The sequence below is a fragment of the Sipha flava genome, unplaced genomic scaffold, assembly GCF_003268045.1.
Source record: "Sipha flava isolate LNK unplaced genomic scaffold, YSA_version1 201_pilon_pilon, whole genome shotgun sequence".
In the NCBI taxonomy this organism is placed as follows: Eukaryota; Metazoa; Arthropoda; class Insecta; order Hemiptera; family Aphididae; genus Sipha; species Sipha flava.
In genome coordinates this window covers 103034-127923 of record NW_020272791.1, presented here as the reverse complement: position 1 = coordinate 127923, position 24890 = coordinate 103034, and the positions used below count along the sequence as shown (strand labels likewise).

Here is a 24890-nt window from a genome sequence, read left to right as displayed (position 1 = left end):
ATAAAATTAATAACCGTGTCGAACATAAAATATTAAATTTTCGGTTTACATTTTAACTATTATCAATAAACCGTAAAAAAATATATTTGATGAACTTCTGATAATATACATCAATGAATTGGGACCAACCATTCAAAGTAAATTTGTTTATGTGAAAAAAATGGATAAAATATATTAATTTATCATGTTCAATCTTTGAATTTGTAAATTTACCTACATACACCTATGATTTAATATTCACTTCATAAAACCTATACGATTCAACGGAATCATCATCATTATGTATTTTTTGAATCCTGTAATCGCGTGACGAGCGCTCGTTGCCAATTTCAATCTTATATCCTGCCTACAGTCAGCCAGGCTAAATTTGACTGCCGGAGTACGTCATCGATATGGTTTCGAGGAACCAAAAGTGGGTTTTTGAATTATACGTCCTATAATGTAAAACTCCTTCGACCCCGTCACCATTCACAATGATGTCGAAAACGATTGGGGATGGTCGAGAAATGACAGCGTAAATTCGCTGTGATAATTCAAAATGGAAGAAACAGAAAAAAATGAAACGATATATACAATAGAGATTAGATATTAGGAGATAAGTAGTAAGTTCGGATTGATGACCTTTCTATTTTTCCCGAGAGGGCTTTTGGACTTGCAAAGGTTCGAGAATCGATTAGCTCAACCGGACAGTTGAAAGATATATAAAATAAGTTTAGTTCCGTAGTAAATATTTGAGTGTCGTTAAGGTCCGGATAATTTGAACTACGTATGGTTTTTACCATAAGAAAAGAGCGAGGTTTAAATGAAGCAAAAAAGACGCAGTATTTGGTGATCTGATGCTGGAAACCGTTCAATACTCGCACAGAAAACTCAAATCGTAAAGTCAAATTAAAAAGTGAAATAATCTCACGTAGGAATAATTTGTCACTAAGAGCCTATTGCAAGGTTCCGTGTGGTTGGTGTGCACGCACAGACGACTTATGACCAAGAGCCTGGGGAATCGGTTTTGTAACCATATTATATGTGGAAGTTTGGCGTTATAAAACTTACACCGGTCCTTTAAGGATTTCACCTACTTAGATATCAATGGCGTGATGTTGGATTAGGCCTTTATCATTTGAATTATTATTTGTTAGTCTATAATATGATACATAATCAAATTTTGTACATCATTACAATTTATTTAAGACACGTTATTAAGTTAAACGATGCTCATAAATTACATCGTTCTGCTAGTGTACGGCTTAAGTGAACTCAAATTCTCCGAGACTGTATGCTATACCGAACAGTAACGGTATAGGTAAAACTAAGAGGGTGCAAAAGGGTCTTTAACACCCCTGTTTTTTTTTTTTTTGTTAATTTATATTGATTGCAAAAAAATACCATTAATTTTATTTTTAGCTAATTCAGCAAACCGCCTTTTGTTCACATTCGGGCTCTAGTTGCATCTATGTGTGATGGACACGTACGACATCCGTGGCCAATTCGAGTCACCGTTGAGATGACTACCATTATATAGCTGAACGCAAACGATGCTCGCCAACAACTTGGCCAGCGTAGACGCGTTGTAGCGTACTATCACTTCCGTTACTTGAGACGCTATCATTTCGATTTATTTTAAACTTAGATTGGAAAAAATTGAACAAATGTCTTGGCAATAGAAAGTCTAACAGAAGAGACTTACGACTATTGTAGTAGTTCCGCCGAAATGAGTACTCAAGATTCTTTTCATTTTATATTTAATAATTTTTACCAAATATTTGCAAATTAAATATTTATTTTTTTATTTTTTCGTTACATATTACATTCTTAGCGCTTCATTGGTAACGACAATTAACAGTTATAGTAGCCGATGTTCGCAGATGTAATAATATTATAATGATAAAATAGTATGTATACACTATTCCCACGATCGATGATGTGTTAAATTTCAAATAATTGAATAAACCTGATGGTAAGTGTGCTTGCGATGTCTTATATATTATATTGTACGACATTTCCGACCTAACACTTATCTTCCACGAAAGATAAATTATTAAATTATTAATTATAATTAAATTATAAATGATTTGAAAATATATTTTACCCTATATTATACTCGTAATATGCGAATACGTACACGAGAAATTGTATTACGACATTGGGTTTTAATTGAATTTGCTAGTCTATTATATCAAAATTGAATATCAGGTTGCATACAGCACAGGATTAGATAAAATATAGACGCGGTCATTGGTGGACGTTATTGATATCAAATCGATATACTCGTATTATCTATAGTGTGTAAAGAAACGAAGTATAATATAGTATACGTAATATGCACGTGCATCGTCCATTGTTAAATAATAATTTTTATTTTTTTATTTTTTTTTTAGTCCCTGCAATAATAAAATATTAATTATTGTTGATTCCAAATAGTTATAGTGCTATGAGTATAAATTACACAAAATCGGTTTTCAACGAGTGGAAAAAGTATAATATTATGATCTTTTAAAGAATTAGAAATAAAAAACCCATTCATATGATAAACTTTGACGCTTATTATTTTCGTTAGTACTTTGACAAGTGTATTGTTATTTATATCTCAAATTACAAATCTCGTTATGATTATCTTAAGAAAAATGTTGAGTGATTAATAATTTCACGTGGTGCGCTTGGGTAAAATGTTTTTTATACGTTTGTGTTTTGATGAGCCTGTTCAATTGTATTAAATATAATGTAAAAAATAACGAATATAAATTCAAACGTATACCGCAACCAAACAGAGGAAAAAAAAGTTATCTTCAAAAATCCCGTGGATGTTATTATATATTTTATTTATTTTTTTATTTTTAATTAATTTTGTTGATAAATTGTGATTTTTATTTTATGAGGACTTAAACTTCAAGCTTAAAAATAATAATTCCTTTTTATTAAAAAAAAATTCTAGTAATATATAGAAATAACTATGTGAGTTAAACTGCTTACGGATTACTTCTAATTTATTATTCAACTTTACTTAATCAACTTAGTTCTATACAAATAATGGAAACGAAAGTTTTCTTTTTCATCTAAATACGAAGATTTTGTTAAATATTATAAAGAAAGTAATGGATTTATATAATTTAAATATATATTATATATTATATTTAATATTTATACATTTTAAAAGTTTTATATTTAAATATAATATTACGCAGATTTCTATTCTACCAAGTCTTAACGACATTTTGAATAAAAACTTTTAAAATCATAAAAATTGTGTGTATTTATAATATATTTGAAATATAAGCTGAAAAAATTATATATTAATTATAATATATATTTAAAATGAGAACTATAATAATATGAAATAATATCATTCTATACCTTAAGAAGGATGAATATATTTTAATGTATAAATAAATAAACAAATAGTTTATGTATAAAATTAAATAAATAAGTGCTTAAATGAATGAAATAAGTCGCCTGAAGTATTATTATTTTTATTTAAATTTTTTATTTAATATACCTAAATATCTATTATAAGTAAATTATAAATATATTTATGTATGTCGTATCATATTGATGTTTTATGTTATTCGATATATATATGCACTTATAGCTTATAGCTTATAGCTATACAACCATGTATACTTATAGTATTGATTGTATTTTTTTTTGATTCTCAGAATTCCTATGAGAACATTTCATTTTATTGAGAACATTTCATTTTATTATAAAGACCGTCGAAATATTGTAAATAATGTATGATATTATAAGTTAAAACAAACTATTGTTTGTCCATATTATCCATAACTCTATTGAACGTTTACGCATGTTACATTTTAAATTACTAGTTGTATAACATCACTTTTCATGTAAGTATACTTGGTAAATCATCAATTGGTATAATAATCGAAAAAAAATATACTGTAAGCCTTAAATCGTAATATTATTAAATTACATAATTACCATTAAGAAACGTAATGATATTATGATTTCTTATTTTTGATAATATTTATCAGTGAAAGAAATGACCTATTCTAACAAGCACTCTTGGGAAATTTAATGAATATTCGCTGTTTGCAAGTATTCGTACTTGTTATCCAATACGTATAATGTTCAAATATACAAACTATTCTGGGGTTCTAAATTTAGTATTTTTTATCCAGCAATCTTATACTATATCAATGGTGTAGTATATACCAGCACTAATACAGATATATACTGTAGTAATAAAATTAAAATTCAGATCACAGGAAGCATAAAATACATAAAAAATTCATGTTGCAATAAGAAATAGTTTATATAACATTTTTGAATACAAGGAAACAGTTGTAAAATAATCAGTACTGACATGTAGGCAATAATCATGTTTAACTAGGTTTAGTGAATTTATAAAACGGTTAATACATATACGTTATTTCAAGTGTTGCCTTAATTCAAATTGTGTGTTTGTGTCTGTACGTACGATTTGATCGCTAATGCATTTTCTATCGAGAGAAAATATAATAGTCGAATATTTCTTGTGTTGAAATTTATTTATTATAAATATTTTTAGAACACTTATAACGACGTTATGCCACTGAGGTAAAGTATATATAACGTATGTATTATGTACTGTGTACTGCAAGAGAAGGATAAAAATATTCTAAAGACAGTTTTAACCTTTGGTAACACATAGCCTACGTACCTACATCAAAAAAATGGAGGTTGAAAGATGGGTCTGTCACGAATAAATATACATTTTTGTTGCAGTATTAAGCTATAGTATAATACTACCATGATCATACAGAATCCCGAGAATTATTATCAGAATAATGTTTTTCCATCCAACATGTTTTATAAATTATAATTTATATTTCGCAGTTAAGAGAAAAAATAGTTTTGTTTTTTTACATATACCTACAAACGAGACGTTTCTTATTTCAAAATCGATTTTTCTAATTTTTAATTAAAAATTTTAATAAAACTATGTAATACATTTTAATAGTTTGCTTTCAAGAGTATTCAATATTTATAAGATTATATTTTAAAAATCAATTTCATAATTATCAAATGAGTTCATAATACTTGCAAACATTGTGATAAATATGTCGAATTATTATTATAATTTCTTTTTTAAATTATTCCAAAGTATTAGAAAAGCTAATTAAATTTAATATTTGACTATACATTTAGTATAAATAAATATTTCAATTCGCTTAATATATATTTGAGAGAAAAATTCGATAGTAATTTAATTTGCATTTATTTTAAACATCAACAAATACAATTAAACAATATACCTATACTTCCATGATAATTGATGTTCAATTGTATTACGCATTTATAACAACTAAGATTTAAATATATCATTTACATTTTAAAATAATCAAATAAATGAAATTCCGGTGCTGTTTGTTTTGTTCTAATAATCGTTCAACTTCTGTTTGCATTCACTTCGATTCATGACAAACAAGTATCAATTGTATGTCCAACAGAAGTTACTATTTCAGTCATACATTATAATGTACCGAATAACAATACTACCCTGGGAGGATAATATATGTCTAAATGTATGAATATATTACATGACTGTATACATAAAGTTATTTCGAAAAGTTTATCCACGAGCCATATAGAAATTTTCACATCAAAAATTGATGAAAAAGCAATACGTTATCTTAAAAATTAATTCAAATCATTGTAGAATTTTAACATGATTTTTCACCAGTGAAACTTTTCAAAATTACCAGTTATTAAGAAACCATATTGATCTGACGTAACTTTTTTTAATATAAAGATATGATTATGTAACTATAGGTATAACAATTAATTTCTTGTGAATTATTAATATATTTTCCCTTCTTATAGAAAATTGTATCCCAATTTATAAAAAAAAAAAGAAACCTCATCAAACTATAAACAACTTTATTCATTTTTCCTTTAACTAATGATACATGATTTTGGAAAAATTAATTTACGACACAATGTTGATAAGTAAGACATTACGAATTAAAAAATAAAAACACAATACTGTTGAAGCAATATATTACTTGAATCGTCGTGATATAATTTGTATGATTAGAATACTCATAAAATGTTTAGGTTCTCGTTTATGAAATAAATAAAGCCATAAAATATAATAAATAAACGACACATTTTTGAAGAGTGATACACATATTAAACCTTTGAAATGTTATTACTCTATTTTGGAAACATATTTAAAACATGAAATAAAATATTGAATTTGCAGTATAAAATATAAAAACCATAAGGCTTTCCTTAATAACCGAAGCACAGTACATATATATTATATTTTCAAGATAGAAGATTTCGATCAACAGCGTGAAGAAATTTAAATATCAGTATATAGATAAAAGTTTATCAAAAAAAAAAAAAAAAATAAAAAAAATAAAAAAATTGGTTATACGTTTTTTCTGATTCACTTGAAAAATAATCACTTAAAATAGACGTACACTTCAATAAATACAAATATCACACTAATAAAATGTATCTCTCCCGTGTATAAGAAATAATTTAAGTACTACGTTGAAAACATAATAACGGAGTACATTTTTTAAACGACATGAAAACGCTATGTGCATTTCACTTAAGTGGATAGTTCAATATCCATTTTTTTTTATCGTAATAAAACGTCCGTCTTCGATCAAACCCAGCTGCTGCCGGTGATTGATTAAATTACGATTGGTAGTATTAGTATCTACTCTAAGTAATCCAAATCAAAAAGTTGAAAAAATCTTATATTGTATATACGTAGACACATCCATTATTTTCGTTGGAGTTAAAAAAAAAAAAAAATAATAATACAGTGACTTTTGACAGTCGAATCTGGATGTCATCAATCGGATAGAATAGAACAAATATCATCGCGTGGTGTGTTCGAATGTATAGTACAGAAGTTTTAAAAAGATATGAGAAAACAACAATGTGCTTAGAACTTCCAGTACGTTATATAAAGCATTCGATTTAAGGTCTACAGTATAAAATGGTTATCCCCCAATATTACAAGTGTATAGCATTTACAATGAGCGTATGTATATATACGAAACGAATTTCAAAGATTGTCTATGCCTATTATTTAGTATTCTGTATATATTTGTTTTTCAAATGGGAAGTTCAAAATAATAAGTAGTATATTGATATTTTTTTTCTTATTATAGGTATTGATTTTATAATATACAAATATAAAATATATATATATATTTTATTATAAAATCAATGTTATAGATATGATATGATAAGAATTTACATAAGGTCAGAGGTATATAAAAAAAAAAAAAAAAAATAGCAGATAGCGATTAAATGGAATTATGAATTGCATTTTATGAGTAAATTAAAAAATATATATTTGCAAGTCCTTCATGGATTAATTTGAATGCCTTCAAAAATACTTATATAAATTTTGAATATAGTATATCAAAAGTTCCAGAAATACCTCTGAATATTAATATATGAATTAATTCTTGAATAATTATTTCCGTAAGAAAATTATTGGTGTTCCCATTTCAAAATCAAATGTTGATATTACCATTAAATCCTTAAAAGGAGAAAATGAAAATCTATGAATCGGGTATTAAAGTTGTGTGGTGCACATACATTTTTCAGAATTGGGAAAATCGAAAGAATGTATAGTTTAAGCGTAGTAAAGGAATGAACGTACTATAACAATCGCCGTGTTACGTATGTTTAAGCACGCGTGTGTATGGTTTGTATACGTTTGCGGTTTAGTTTGCGGAAAAAAACGTAAAAAGATTGCGGATGAAATTCTAATCGGGTCAGTAGTTCAATGCTGTTAGAAAAATAGCGTACTGCGGCATAATAATAATGATAGTAATAACAACAGTAGTGCTACGTACATGGGGTGCGATACGACGGCTTAGCGTTCCAATCCTCCTACCCCTCCCCCGGGAGACGGCGTAGGGGCGCAATTGACGTTTTATTTATTTATACTTGTTTTAACGCAGGGGGAAGGGGTAAAAATAATGCCAAGAAAGATACGTTACGCGCGTATACGCCAAGTCCGATACGAATATGTGATCGCAAAATCGCAGGTTTCGTCGGCTGACACATCGTTGAGTTGATCTGATGAGATTTGCACGTAGGCATAGGTACCACCGTGGGTATCGTAATACCGCCTCACAGACGTGGCACACGCGGTTTATTTTTCACGCCTATCATCCATATTTTAAACTATCAGGCCGGACCATTTCCAATGCCGTAGAAAAATATTGCAGACCACACACGAAACCTCCTACGGTCCCTTCGAAACGTGTCCACGTATTGATTTTGCTCGTCCCCTTTTCCTCTACAACCATCCCTCGACCATATCCTATGCACACACACACACACACACACACACACACATATGTTCTATACACACACGTAATCACAGATACACACGTATACTCGCTCGCGCGGGCGCATTCGCTCGCCAGTTTCTTCACTCGGTATAATCTAATGTCCTATGGATGCATACGCGAATGCACTTTTATAGATCAACTCGTTTAATGTTGTCGTGAAATTACATTTTTTCAATTTCAAGCATACGAGTGGTACATACCACATATATATATATATATATATATATATATATATTTATTGTTCCGTAAATTTCTATCATACTGTAATGTTATTGGTTCGTTTGAAAACTAAATAAACGACACTATGAAACGTGAAACAATAATATTCTATACGATTTGCAGATAATACCCGTATGTGTGTTTGTGCGATTATAATGTTATGCTAAGAAAAAATAATATGTTTCACGAGTAATATTTTCCGTGCCGAAAAAATCTTTCGAAAAATACACAAACGCTCATGAATCGTTCGATACGGTGGAACTCGGTCAAGAGAGCGTTTCGTGTGGTAGGCGAAAAATTCGATTCGGCACGACACACGAATGTAGTAGCACTATGAGCGTGTATAATTGACCCTGTAGCGAGAGAGAGGAAAGAAACGCACGTCAATAAGAGAACCCTTTCAACAACAATAGAAGTTGACGGATTCACTCGTCACGAAATAGCATGGAAGGGATATAGGTTTTTATTTTCACCGTCAGCAGAACGTGATATGTTCTACCGCGCGACCGGTGGACGGGTGGGTGAACGGGTAAATGTATGAATATAATACAAGACCAAAGGACGTCATCGTGGGAGCATTACCCCCGGGGAAATGAAAAAAATATCTTAACCGTCAAAAAGTGTCAACAACACCTCCGTAAATCTTGACGACGTGATCCGGCGGGCGCATTTACTCGGATTTAATGTGTTCTTCCTGTTCACGGAGCTGGGGCGTCCGATCCGCACACGCAAAGTGCATGGTGTGTACGCACGTGGTACAGTGGGCGATGGAAAAACCACACGTTCGGAATGTGTGCGCGTGCACGAAGGGATTGAAACGGTCGGAATGATAATGGACGCAAAACAGTGTAATAAAATATATAATTATGTATTTATTATTTGCGTTCACGTGGAGGACGAAGAAAGGATCACGTGAAAGACGCGGCGGGCCCAAAAATTTAAATGCGCACCTTGGCTGACACTACGATACGGTCAAGAGCGAGGGAAGGGCGTGCGATCATCGATCTTTGAGTTTTGGTGCACGGCTGCAGACGGCGGTTCCGTCACGGAAGAAGAAGCGATGGAGAGCCGGTGCTCTCCGTATCACGTGTGTTGCGTAAATCAACAGTTCCCAAACCCCTTTTGCTTCGATCGCGGAGGAACCCTTAGGAAATAGTTTGTGTTTTGTGGAACCTCAACGTCTTTGACTCCAACTTCACTCAAATTTATTGATTGTTGAAAAACCGATATTTCAAAAAAAAAAAATTTTTTATTACAGTTCACGATTGTTGTTCGTTACAGTTACTACTCCCAATATCCACGTGTCAATCTTATGGAACCTTTGAGACTATCACGCGGAACACACTTCGGAATTCGCTGATATGGGCATGTGTGCACGAGTTGTGTTTGACGTTTTCGACGGGTCGTTTGTCGTTTGTCGGTCCCTCGGTGGTTTTTCGGACGAAGGGAACGGCGAATACGGGTTTCAGAAAGCGATTATACGTGCGCGTGCGTGTGTGAGCGTGTCTTTTGTCAGCCTCTGCACGCGCGAGTGCTCATACGTGTGGGTGTGTGTGTATATGGGGTAGTTTTACGCTATTGCGTCACCACCCCTACCTCCTCCAAGCTCGACGACGACGCCTACTTCACTGCCATCGTTTCTCGCAACGGGGCAGTACGTCCCCCGAACGTGACCCATTTCAAAGCTTATTATTATTATCATTAATTATTATTTCGAATTGAAAATAACGCATATATTACGGTTGTCGGTGCCACCACGACGACGACGAACGAAGGTCGCGCCCAAGAGCAGCGCCCTCTGCCGTCCGGTTCTGGCGCGTTACTGCTAATAAGCCGTAAATTTGTGTCCGCAAACGCTCGCCCGTCAGTCCGCGACACTTAAGGCACCGTATGATCATACAACGTACAGCCCTTTGCCGGGAAACTATCACTACTGCTACTACTGCGATCGTAGTAACGTATATTTATATATGTATATATAAAGTACATTCACGACGAACATTATTATTATTTAACGGGTCAAAATACATTCACCGTTGACCCTGCACGACCGTCCACGTCCTTTACGATCTCGTGCCGCTTGCCTGCGCTGATGATCCGTTGCCGGACCCTACGCGTCATCTTTTGCGAATTTCCGTGAAACAATGTGGTTTGTTATTGTACAACAGTACAGTCACGTATTATTTTAAGCGTTACACACCCGACGTGCGTTATATATTCATATGCTGTTTGTATGTTTCACCGGGAATTGGAAATTTTTACCGTCCAAATGTTCAAAGGCCCTTCAAAACTTGACCTGATCGGGTTATCGGAGTCATATAACTGTTTCGCACTAGTTTATTCGTGCGTTTCAAACCGGTTCTAATCGTTCACCTAATAATCTCCGAATCAGTAACTATGTAGATCTTCTTGAAAGTGGATTTACCCAAACGTAATTGAGTTCTCGAAATTTTTAATGTACATAGGTAAAATCTATAGTTATAAATTTTAACTATTAATATTATTATTAAACAAATACAAATTTTTATTATTGTTCATAAAAATTTGTAATTATAAGTCGTGCATTTTTTATTTATACTGTAACGGAGCCCACGCTCAGACGAAAACGGCCGTTTTCAGGGCCATCAAGAACATCATTGTGGCGATGTAAAACGGCAAGAAGACAAGCAAAGGAGTAATGTCGTTTTACATCGTCGACTGGATCGATAAAAATTCAACCAATGAGAATGGAGCGTTGATGTCTGATTGTGTATATATACCGATCACTTTTCGGAGCATCGACACTCTATTCTTTCATTCACAACGATCAACATCCAAAAGATAAGAAGAATCGAAGCACCCGACGGCAATTATGACGATGACGGCTACAGCGAATACGACGAAGGCAATTGCGGCGTTCATGGCGACAGCAATCACGGCCGTGAAAAACAACTACGAATCCCGGATCCAACGGCATTTACACACGGGGCTCCGTGATTAGTGGACCTATTCATCGATACTAAAAACGGCCTTTTTCAGGGCCAATATCCGTACAAACCTTTCCAGCGCGCTTACACTTCCACTGGTAAAGTGATCACGGTCGATACGCTCGATTGCTTAAGTTTGCTGTCGACCGTGTATCCAATTCTCTATCACATCTGGTCAAGTCCGAGGCCGCTTATTCGAGCTAACCACGCGGTCCGGAATAATTTTATTAAATTAATTGTATTACTTTTATTTAACGTTGAATAAATAACTTGATATTTATTTCGTGTATATTTATATAAAGATCTTGGTGTCTATAACCTCGGCACACCGTTTCAATACATTTTCTTCTATTGCTTCAAGACACTATTTTCACAACTCTTCTTTACTTATTCATTACAAAAATATTTGTTTTCCATTCATTACCTACAAAAAATGTTTCATTTAGATGGTATTTACTTATTATTTTTTTTTTTATTACACATATTTTTCTATTTTTAGCATTTTGATTAAAAATAGCTGCTATTTTCGTTATTTTACGTAATTCAAGTAAAAATCGTTTTTATTTTGTGTATTAAGTACAATTTTTCATTTAATCTTGAAAGAAAAACACGTTTTTATTCAACACCGTTTGAATAGTATTAACGTTTTTAAAACGTTCATCAAGATTTCGTGTAAATATATTAACGTTCTTCAGATGTTCAAGATTTTATTCAATATATTTTATTACTTTTTTTTTAAATGATCATTCTTACTTTTCTTCGAATTAACTAATTTTGTATTCAAGTTTACGAAACTCTACTTCAACATAACTTAGACTATAATGATGGTAACATAATTTTACTATTACACTACATAGGATTTGGACTTGATAATATTATATCACGAATCTCCTATGGCATTCCGACTAAAACAAGTTCTTTATAGTATTTATGTACGCAACCATTAATTAAAAACGAAATTGAATTTAAAACCAAAAAAAGTTTCTAAGACGTCCATACCGAAGAAAATTCGGCTCACTAATATTTAACTCTCACTAACTATTAAAATTAAGAAAATTAAATTCTCAACTTTAGCCTTTAATAACGATAAAAATAAGAAATACGAGAAATTCCAATTTTTCTTTTAATAGGATTTTGTTCATCTCTTACATTGCACAATTATAATTTAAAAAAATGATCTGGTTTGATTCAACTGCAGAAATGTACTTATATATTATATACTATTTTTTATTGTTAAATAAAATATATTAAAACAGTATAAAAATATATGAGTTGTTTATTTTATTTAAAAATCTTCTCAAAAAAAAAATTCATGAAATACGAAATAAATAAAGATATTAAAATTTGATTTCATACTTGATTCGTGATAACATATAGAACTTTTTTTTTTTTTTTAATATGAAATATATTCATGTATATTTATAAGAAATTTTAGCTTTCAGATTTTAAGTGAAGAATTTTTTTTAAAAAAATGAAGAATTTATGCATTTTTTTTAAACTATACTGTATTTTAAAAATTTATTTTCAGTCATGAGGTATCATAATTTATTATATATTTGATTGTTTTACAGAATAATTTTTAGACATAAAAATAATATATTAAAAATGCTAGTGATTGTTTATTAAATTTTACCCTCATTGTAGAGTGTTGTTGTTCTTATTTGGATTGGATGGGAATTAAACTAAATTTGAAATTATTATACTCATTATTAAAATCCTTTAATATCATGTTAATCAATTCATTTGAAAACAGTGTAATATTGTACGCAATAACAAAACGATTTTCAAACAGTAAATATTTTGTATAACTTAAAATCTTACTTTACATTTTAAGTATATCGAAAATACTTAGAATGCATCGGTTATCTGGCAAAACTTGTTTTCCATATATAAATATATTTTTTTTTTTAAAGATATTTTAATTGACTATGGAATTTAATATTTAATGATTATTGATACTCGAATTTAAGTTTAATTAATCTATTTGATCTATTTTTAATCGATTTTAAATGTAAAATGTATTCAATGTTTTATTCCTTAATTATTAATAATTATTTTTAAATTAACACAGCTAAATTCATTCCAGATCTCACTATGATTCGTATCGGTATCAAAGGTTATATAAATACAAACATAATAAGAATATGTTGTTTTATTTCTAATTTAAAATAAAAAGTTAATATATTTTAGGTGTGAACTTTATAAGATATAAAATATAAGGGAATGTCTAAAAAAGTCAGCAGTCAATTTTTTTTGTTTCAAGTAAAAATGTATACGTTTAAAGCATATATTTTGAATTCCATACCAACGATTTACGTGCATTGGAATCGTATGTGCAAACATATCATATTATACAGCGTCACACGGAAAATATGAATTTTTGTCGAACGGAAGTCGTTCAAATAGTTTGGCGTACAGGCTTAGAATATATATATATCGATAGAAACGATGAAAAACAAAAACTAGTTTTTGAACAATATTTCTTACTATGTTGTAATCAATAAAAACATTGATATATGATGTACTCGTTTGTAGATTTTGAAAAAGTATATAATATCTATTGAAATTTTTACATAACGTACTTTAACATTCATTTTCTAGTGACTGTTCTATACGATTTTATAGCTTAAAGAAGATGAAAACAAATTGTAATTACAACTTAAGTCATTGAGTTGCTTGTTATGAAACATTTATAAAAATACCGATTTCATAGTATTGATCAATGTTTATAACTGTGTCGGTATAAAATAATTTTTATGAAAAACTCAACATTTGACACATATACCAAATATATTAATATGATTTATTTGTTGTCTTCATACACAATGTAATAAATATAACTGAGCGATTGCTTTCAATTAATTATGTATAATATATAATAGTTAATTATGTAAAGTTTCGATCGCACTAAAAAAAGGTATTATTTACGTTTGAGTATTATAAAACACAAAATAATGGTTCTTCATCTTAAAAGTTTCTTATTCTTTTGTATCGTCTTATTAAACCTAATTTTATATAGTTGATTTTTTTTGTTGACCGGTCTCTTAGGATAAATGTATACTATTTTCTCTTTTATTTGCTTTCGCGTTAATTTTCTTTCTTCTGTGTTCGGGATTCGTTAACTCCAAACGATTATGCTGGATAATCTTCTCCATTGCGCTACAGGTCGTTTTTGAAAATTATATATGGTATAAGACAAACTGTTGCAAAAAGTATAATGATCAAATGAAACAATGGACGTTGACGTATGTGTAGAAATTGTAAGTTTTCGTCAAAGGTAATATTACATTGAACACAATGAGGGGTTCTCATATACTCGGGTGCAATATAGAATTTTCCTATAGCCCATATTTTGTTTTTATTTATTTATTTTTTGTTGTTGTATCAGAATTTGAACACTGATAGAATTATATGATTAAATTAAATAATAATATATCTATTAGCAATGAATACATTTGTATTAAAGTTTCCAGAATGACAAACACTTTTAAAAAATGAAACCGTATTATAATTTTATATAAATTGAAATCATTATTTTTTTTTTAACAAAAAACGCATCACAAGTGCTATCATCCATATGAACGATAATTTTCTATACAATGTCTTGTTTGATTATTATAATTTCATAAAAATGTAGAATTCTAAAATAAATGCATGGTATAATACAGCAAATAAAGCGTGTAACTTGGCCTGAATTATTTACCACTCAGTAAATTGATATAATATAAAAATAATAGACACTTTTTGATACTAAGAAGTTTTAGAAATATTTAAAAAATAATACGCGTATTCATAACGCTTACAACTGGAAATAATATGACTTATAAAATATAGGAATCCACAGCTTACAGTGAAACGAGAACAATTAGAATTCATAGAATTATAGACAATTCAATTGCAGTCATTATAATGAAATTTTGATAGAAAAAGATAGATTAAAAAGAAATAGATTAAAAAAAAAAAAATAATCAATAAAAATCAAATACTTTTAATACACAAAAATTATTCTCATATTTAAAAAGACACAAGGCCCTTGGCATCATCTAAAATATTGAATAATGCTTTCGATTGTTTGTTATAGTTATTTAAATGTTCATTTGAAAAAAACCAGTGTAAAAAAATATCAAATTTAAAATAACTAACTATCTTAAAAAAAAGGACAAATTGATACAATGGTGGATCAATGAAGATATTAATAAGAGTGCAAACCATTGTCTTTTTGTTTTGGAAAATTTATTAATAAGTAAAATGTTACTATATCACTGGACCCGATTTAATGTCACTAGTACCCACTAAAACGGACACACGTTTAATGATTAATTAGAAAAAAAGATTTGAAAAAAAAAACCTTCATTAATGCCCTTAAAGTGGCATATCAGTTACCATATAACGCATTGCCCATTTTCACAAGTGTCCATAATACATTATTGGCATTCAGAGTGCACAGAGAGGACCAGTCTTTCATTTATCCCCCCTATATAATGCACCAAAAGCCATTTTTTATTATTAGTATTATGTGGAAATAGGAATATAGAATTATTGACATTATGCGTTTGAAAATCGATCCAAAACTCTATTTATATTACGGTTACACCACTACTTCTGGGCCATGAACGCGTATATAACATACCAGCCAAAACGGTTGCGACATACACACGAATAAGCACAAGCACACGGACAAATGGATCAAAAAAAAAAAAAAAAAATTGAAATTGAAAAATACCCACAAACTTTTGCATAAAATATAAAAAATACGCATATGTGTGCGTGCAACTGTTGTATCCATTGCTCCAACGGTCTTTAATAGTGAAAAAAGTTTTTTTTTTTTTTTAAATCAAGCCAAGACATTTCGCTAATTACGTTTTGATATGCTTACTGTAAACCGCTATCGGTTGTATTATGTAACTATAAATACGTGCAACTGCAAAAACTTTCAACAATAATTCTTCAAAACTACCATACATATTCGAATAGGTATAGGATAAATATGTGATTTTTATCTCATTTTTTCAAATCGTAGTTATTATTTTATGATTTTTTTTTTTAATATTCGTAGGTTATCAAAATTGTTCCGCTAAAAGTGAAGCCCTCTTTATTGACACTCGAATACGTAGACTAACAATACGAGTATATGGTGTTCATGTCAAATAAAAAAAAAAAAAAAAAAAACCCTTCTTATTACTTACATTCAGTATTTTCTATTGTATCGCGGGATTCCCGTAAAAAAAACTGATGAGTACTTAGCATTGGAATCTATACAAGCCCATCGATTGTTTAATTTGATCAACTCTAAACATACCATCATGCGGTCAACAACTCTTGCGATGGAAACAACGAATTATTTTAACAGTACTAGAATATATGATCAACTTAACTATCACACATGTTCATATTAAATAAGTTAACAACAAATTGATATTATCTTATTATTAAAAGACGTACATGTACCGTGTTTCCTTATCGAGTGGAAGAGAAAAATAAAAATCATGTATGACATAAATGTAATTACTCACCCTCGACGAGACAAAAACAGGCGTCGTCATCTGAAAACAAGAAACGAAAATTGAATCATACAATATTAAACACATCTATAAATATATATATATATTAAGAATATGTGCCAAACTGTGTAAAACAGATGTAGTATGTGTGCACTTGTATATGATTTAGATAATATTTAGTATATGATTTACGTTAAATTCAATGATTTTCATGGCTAACTAATAACAATATCTGTACATTGGTTTTTGCGAGTAAAATGTGTCTATTTCATTGCAAAGGTGGTTAAAATAATATTTACAGTACGAAACGAGTGAATAATTTAAATTACGTGTTTCTGTTTTAAACAAACACTTGAAATTTTCCATTGCAAATTATTGGAATACATTCAACTTTTGCATACACGTGATAGTGAGGTTTCAATGTAATCATATAATTTAAATTGTTATAAGCTCACTCAAATTGATAAGCATACAAAATTAAATTTTTGACATAGAAACACAGTGATCTCATTCTTGTTATAAATTTTCAATGAATTCGATAAAATAAAAGATAACCAATAAATAAAAAAAAAATAATTAATTAACTTTGGTTATATCAATACTAATAGTTAAATAAGAAAAAAATCCAGACAAAAATAAGATTATTAAAAATTTGAAATATGTGCTTTCTATTTCTGGTGCATGTATATAAATTTCTAATAATTTTTTTGCAATATAATTTATTTAATTTGAAAGCATTACAGATTTTAAAAGATTTGTAGATAATATTTTATAATTAATAAGATACAGCTAATTATATTAATTACATATAAATTTATTCATTTTAAACGTTTATACACATAATTTAGTTAGAATAGAGGTTTTACGTACATCATACGAATAAATTATTCTCATTTATATTTTTTCTATCATTGCACCAAAGATATCATCTTCGAAATACTTTGATAATCTTATGAGATTTAGCCTTTTCTGTTTTTTTTTTTTTTTTTTTTTTTGTATTTAACTTTAATGATATTTCAAGTGTATTATTTATGGGACACAATTTGTATTTGGTTTACGAATATTATGTCGAAAAACTGTTTTAAGAATATTGCAATAATCATATTTTCTATATATTATTATTTTTTAATCGCAATTTATCCGTTTACAATATTCACGTATCAAATGACTTATATTCATATGAGGTAACTATTCTAAGTTATGTAGTATTTATAAAGAATATTAAATGTATTTTTTGAATAGTTTAAAAATCAATATTACTGTATTTTCATTGTGCGTAAGTAGTCATGCTTAGTTTTTTTTTAAAATGAACGATTTTATCAGTTAGGTCTACTGTTAGAATCCTATGAAAATGTTATTTTATTCTAACAAAAAACAAATTTAATTTATAAAATTTCTTTTATGCCTTTATATAGGTTTATAGTTATTTATTTCGCGAAAAAATGACGAACTTTTTTATACTAAAACTAATATATTTCTCTATTTTATTGTGTTAATCATACATTTCATTATAACAAAAAAATATTAAGGCTATAGTTTTATTAATCAATAAGTAGGTTTTAAATATTAATTAATAATAGAGTTAAGAAAAATGTATTAATTATAAATGTTTAAAATATAATACCCTACGTATCAGATCTGAATCAATCTATCAATGCCTGGATGGAGATAAATAAATACCATAATTTATTTTATACGAATTTCAAAAACTAATCCAATTTAAAATCAATCTATACCATATAATTATCAATTCAGTATATTTTAAAAATGGATTTTTACATAAAAGTGAAATAATAATTAGTTTTTATTTTAAACATAATATTCACAGACGATGTATACTTTTACTTGTTTTATTGAAATTCTAAAAATGTTATACTTGTAATATAGTTCTACAAATATAAATACCATGAGTTGGATCTAAGTTTTAGTCCAATGGAATGGATTTAAGAGTAAACTATTATTTTACAATACAATTTATTTTCAGTATCTAAAATATATATTTCAATCCAGATTACAAAAGAATCGAATGACTTATCGTTATCGTATCAAGATTAGCCTATAGTGAAATATTATGATTATTTTACATCTCGATGATTTATTATTCAGATTTATTTCTTTGTGAAGATTCTGAACAAAGTATTCTTGGAAAATATCTTTTAGATTGTTTGTATTATTTTTAATCAAGAAACCTCTAAAAATTAAACCTTCTATATATATATATATATATATTTTATTTGAAAGTAAAATACCATTTGTATAATTTAGCACCATAACTATTTGTTAAATTTCAGTTATTATTTCAGTTTTTAAAAACAAAACAAGTGTATTAATTGATTATTTTTTTTTCTTTTAATTGTTTGAATTTTTTGATTTTTTTACCTCACTGCTAAATATAGTTATTTTGAATTTAAAGATTGACTTGTAAGTAATTAATTTAATTCTTAAATATTATCTTGGTTGAATTTTTAAAAATATATGTATTTTATAAGTAACAAAGTCATAAGTATGTAGAATACAAATATGATTATTATGTTCGATATAAATGTAAGAAAATTATTATAAATTAACTTTTCATAGAATTATTATATATAAATATTGGACTAGGAGAAAAAAAAAATTAAAACCCAAAAATGATAATTATAATAAAGTATAATCAACTTTTTTTATTAAAAATAAAGGCAATATATTAGACTTGTGTACATGTTATTTTTTGAATTTTTCATTTTATTCATAAGTATAAAGGTACAAGTTTGAAAATTTAAACACATTGGTTAAAGTTTATGTACAATATTAATTTTTGTAAAAAAATTTAAGATTTTAATAGAGTTTTCTACATTTATGTTTTCATCTCGAGTCAGTCACAAATAATATTAACATAAATTAAGTAGTTCTTTATTAGAAATCACGTGAACAATGAACGAGAAAAATATATGATTCCTTTGAAGCACTTTGTCTCTGTTGAATTTCTATATAAACAAATTTCATTTTCATGTATACACTTTGTCGTGGGAATATAAATTCATTTCATAATTTAACTTTTTAACTTTTCCATATATATATATATATATGTATATATATATATTATATAATGTAAATATTTGATAAGAATACTTTATTTATTTTAATATTGTCTCAGTGTAAATTATGTTATTATTGTTCGATTATTATTTTTTATAAATAAATTATAAAGGTAGTCATTTTAGATATGGGATGAGGATGGATTTGTTTCCTCCTACGTAATCACTTACCCAAATTAATGAAATTGATTTCATCACTACAATGCGTTTAGATTCCTATAAATGTATATAGATGTAACTGTTTACACCATTGGACTCGTTATATAACGGTTAGGCGGTGGTCATGCGAAAACTTTTAGTAGGATATTTGATTTAATTAGTTACAATCAATTAGATTATGCACTATGATTATTTTAGAAACTGGGTCAATAGTGTAATTTTTTTTTTTTATATATATACAATTGAAATGTCACACTATATTGCTATTGGGATTTAGGGGCAATAATTTACGTATAAGGACAGCAATAAAAAGCTGTTTTCAATAAAAATTAACCGGCTTGAACAATAGTGCAACTGTATAGAAACATAATTCTATGACCAATTTATCAATTATCGAGTAAATCGGTTGAATACAATCATTTTATTTGAAATAGAAACTTCTCTGAGTGCGGAATAGTCTTTTACACTAGTAAATCCTTATAATAGTCGTTTATATATATATATATATATATATATATATATATATATATATGTATTTCAGTGAAATAACTTGATTCAAATCGTAAGAGTGGAAATTTATATTTTTTGTTTCTAATAAGTCGTACGAGATAAGTTACCCACGTTTAGAAGGGAAAAACGAATACTGTAGTTCCTCATAAAATAATGATATATCTGCGCGTGTCGTCAAATTATTCCAAGATATTTAATACACCAGACTTGAATTTTCTTGTGATTGACAAATATAGTTCTAAGAATCATTCGTACAAATATTTCAACTATAACTTTTTGATATAAATTTTTTTTTAAAAGAAATTTTGTACGTTTAATTTGAAATAAATATATATATCGACTTATTCGATTAGGTATACGCGGAAAAGGTTGGAAAATTCTATGTCAAATTTTTACTGGATATTATTTGTAGCTTAAAGAAACCAATTTAACAAATGTTTTCGAAACTTCTGGTAAAAAAATACGTTAGACGAAAACGTATATTATATTAATAGAAAACGTAGAAAATATATGCATAAGCCTCAATTTTGCTCAAAATCCAAAAACCTTTGGATAAGCCAAGGTTCGTGCGTAGTCGTTAAATTCAATAATAATCTATCTCTGACTTGCTATACCAGGTACATAATAAGGTATATATAAGGTTTTGACTGTTACACATTCCATTATATTTTAAATATCAACTATTTTTATCGGAACTATAAAACTTTGTTACTCGTGCGGTAACCGATGGTTCTAAAATTAATTTATTGATTCGATAACTAAATGGTAGGTATCTATACATAATTTGTATTATCATCTAATATTTTCAAGACGAGTAGGTATATTTCTGAGTATTCGTGTGTATTTTTATAAGATTAAAAATTATATCACAATACGACAAACACAAATTACAAGACCGAGATCAATTTTCACAATAACATATAATGAATAATAATTACAAATTATACAAAATTCTCTTTTTATTTTGAGTAACATATATAAAAATCAAATAAGGTAAATATTTCATAGCAATGAAACTATGGGAGAATATTGTAATATATATTTGATTAAATTATTCAGAAAAATACGTCTGTTTTATTTAGAGTGTTTCACGAAACGATTGTTCCTTAAAACTCATACTTCGCAACACCATCAATTATGTTGAAACATATCTGTATTTAATAAGCTTGTATCATTGTTAAAATATTTATACTTGGAATAATTACATTCGAATAATAACAGTTATAAAATAATAATGTTTATAATGTTTAATAATATTTTGACACTGAAACTGATAAAAATATATGATTAAAATATATAATAAAGTACAGTAGTACAGTTCAAACATATTTTATCACAAATAAAATTTAATTATATTTATTGAAGTACTATGATAAACTTCAAATGATTAAACCTATATACCTGACGATGAATATTTAATTCAAAACCGGTCGTACTTTGTAAATATAATACCCAGGCTAAGCTTTTATTTGCGAGTATTAAACATTTAATAATTTTTGATTTTAATTTTAATTTTAATATTTAATTAATTAATACAAATCATAAATTACAAAATTATATTTTATGAATTATTTAATAATTATATTACATACCAATAATGAATGATAAAAAAATGTTATGTCATTCCCATAAATATATAACTTATAAATTTAAAAAAATATATAAATAAACTAACCAGTTTGATTTAGATATATTTTTAGTAATCTGATGATATATAAAGTATTTGTATTTAAAAAAAAAATATAACATCAACTATAGGTTCTAACTGATAATATGAAACACTTTAGAAGTAATAAACAAATAAATATTTCAACCAAGGAAATGCATAGAGTTGTTAATTTCGGAAACTTTAATATTTATTATTAAAATTATTGCGTATTAAAAAATATAATATTCATCACCAATATGATTTAAACAATTTTCAACATATTTTAAAATGTAATCTGTTACCTAATTTAAAACATATTATTTATAATGATCAGTATAGAATATTCTTGTAATCCCACTCATATTTAAGCTATATTATTTAGGCGGTGTGTTACAATTAAATCATATTATGTTGATTAAATATGTTAATTAACAACTATAACTCAAAATCTTAATATTGTGTTTTCAGGTGTTATTTACTTTAACCTACGCATAAGGATATTCACAGAATGTGTAGTGCCGTGTAATAATTCATCAATTTTATCGTGTATATTTAACGAATGTATCACGAGAATAACTATGGTTAATTAGCTTTTTTATTGAATTTTTTAGACGTTTTAAAAACTTTTGTGATCAAGTGTTGAATAGGTTTAACTAAAACTTCAAGTGTGCATCACTACAAATTTGATTTCAATGTTAACGTGACCATAATACATTCACGACTAGTTAATTGGAATTCTCATCTCACAATCATATATCATTCCCCGTACATATAATTATTGACATATACATATATACTAAATTATCAACAAGTCATTTCCAGCCCAAAGCTGTGATTTCCTTTGCTTGGAAATTCAAATTAATCCGTTTGAAAATTTCTATTTAGGTTAGTCAAACAAATTTATGGAGCTATCGCCGATCGTTCAAAGCAATTTCCGACTGTGGCATACGTGTTTTAGTTTTGATGGGAATGATAGGCCCAAAACTTATGTAGCATTAGATTTAATCAATTGTTATACATATTTTTTCTAAGTTCGGATAGACTGTGATATATTATATGCTCTACACAAAATTTTATCATATTTGACTTATTACTCAAAACTAACCAACCTATAACAAGACATATAATATCTACTAAAACTGATCATAATCTTCTTCTACGTCATAGAAAAAAAAAATCCAAAATATAATTCAAATGTTGTATATGTGAAATAAATATCTAATAGGTAACACTGATTATTATAATTAACATTCAAACATATTTATGTATTATAAGAATTTTCGAAAGTTAACCATGTTTACGTTTAAATATACACACGGAAAATAGTTTTGCCTACTTTTTAATGGTAAATAAAGTTTTTATAAAATTCGTTATTTTGAATAATTTGAACACTGAGAAGCCTATCTATAATATAATGTATTGGTAAAATGATCCACACATGTCAAGCACGATAGTTAATTCGTAGTAAAATGATAACGCAAAAGTAACTAGTTTTACTCAAAATATTTCTTTTATTTGTGTCAACAAAAATGATGGTTTTTGTGTACTATATTATAAAATGTTTAGTACCTATATCTGATATAACTCAAATAACTTCAACTGTATGTTTTCTTTATATAATCATTAAATTTAGTAATTATTTATTGAACAGTACAGTTAGTATATAATAAATTTTGATAAAATCTGTGGAATTTCATGAACTATTATTTTGAAAATGCATATTAATGTAATATATAAGAGAACAACTGATAATATTATTTAGGTACTATATTTTATTCCTTAGTTTGTAGTAATTTTGAATAAAAAAGGTTCATATATTTCGTTATTATATGAAATATTAAACTACTCTGAGGATTTTACTTGTGTTGTATAATGTAATATTTCAGCAGAGTGTAATTTGGCTTCTTTTTATGCTATTTATTATTAACTCTTGTTATAACCAAATAATAATTTATTGTTTTAGATATTATGATTATACTAATCATAGATTGTATAATACTATATAAGACGTATTTGAATAAAACTGAATCGTATATAAACTTTAATAGTAGATAATATTACCTCATTAAATAGCAAATCACGAATAAAATATTTAATTTAAAAATATTTTTTAGCATTAAATACTTACTTTCAAATTATAAAGTTATAAATATAAAATAATTAATAAACCATAATTATTCGTTGAATTATTTACTGAATTAAATTGTTTGAAAATTAATTCTTTTTTTACGCATTTTTATTTAGTGCTATTTATAAATGCTTTTTGTCTATAGAAATAATTATTCTAAAAGTTGCATTCTGAAGTTAATAAATAGTATTAAATTGATTTTCTTATTTAAACTTTATTTTATGATCACTTGAAAATATATACAGTTTGAAATACAATTTACTGTTTAGATCTTAAATTTTAATGTTTGAAATATAATTAATGTAATTATCTAAAGATATTCTTATACATTATTTTATATATATATATATACATA

At 27.6% G+C, this 24890-nt stretch overlaps 1 protein-coding gene across 2 annotated transcripts in view; it reads right to left on the bottom strand.

The window, feature by feature from the left end:
- LOC112682271 overlaps positions 1 to 24890 on the bottom strand; it is a 274831-nt gene that overhangs the window by 218434 nt on the left and 31507 nt on the right. For both annotated transcript variants that reach the window (XM_025552809.1, XM_025552810.1), the window contains exon 3: positions 17026 to 17055. In XM_025552809.1, coding sequence (XP_025408594.1) covers positions 17026 to 17055 — 30 coding nt within the window. The remainder of the gene's footprint in view (positions 1 to 17025; positions 17056 to 24890) is intronic.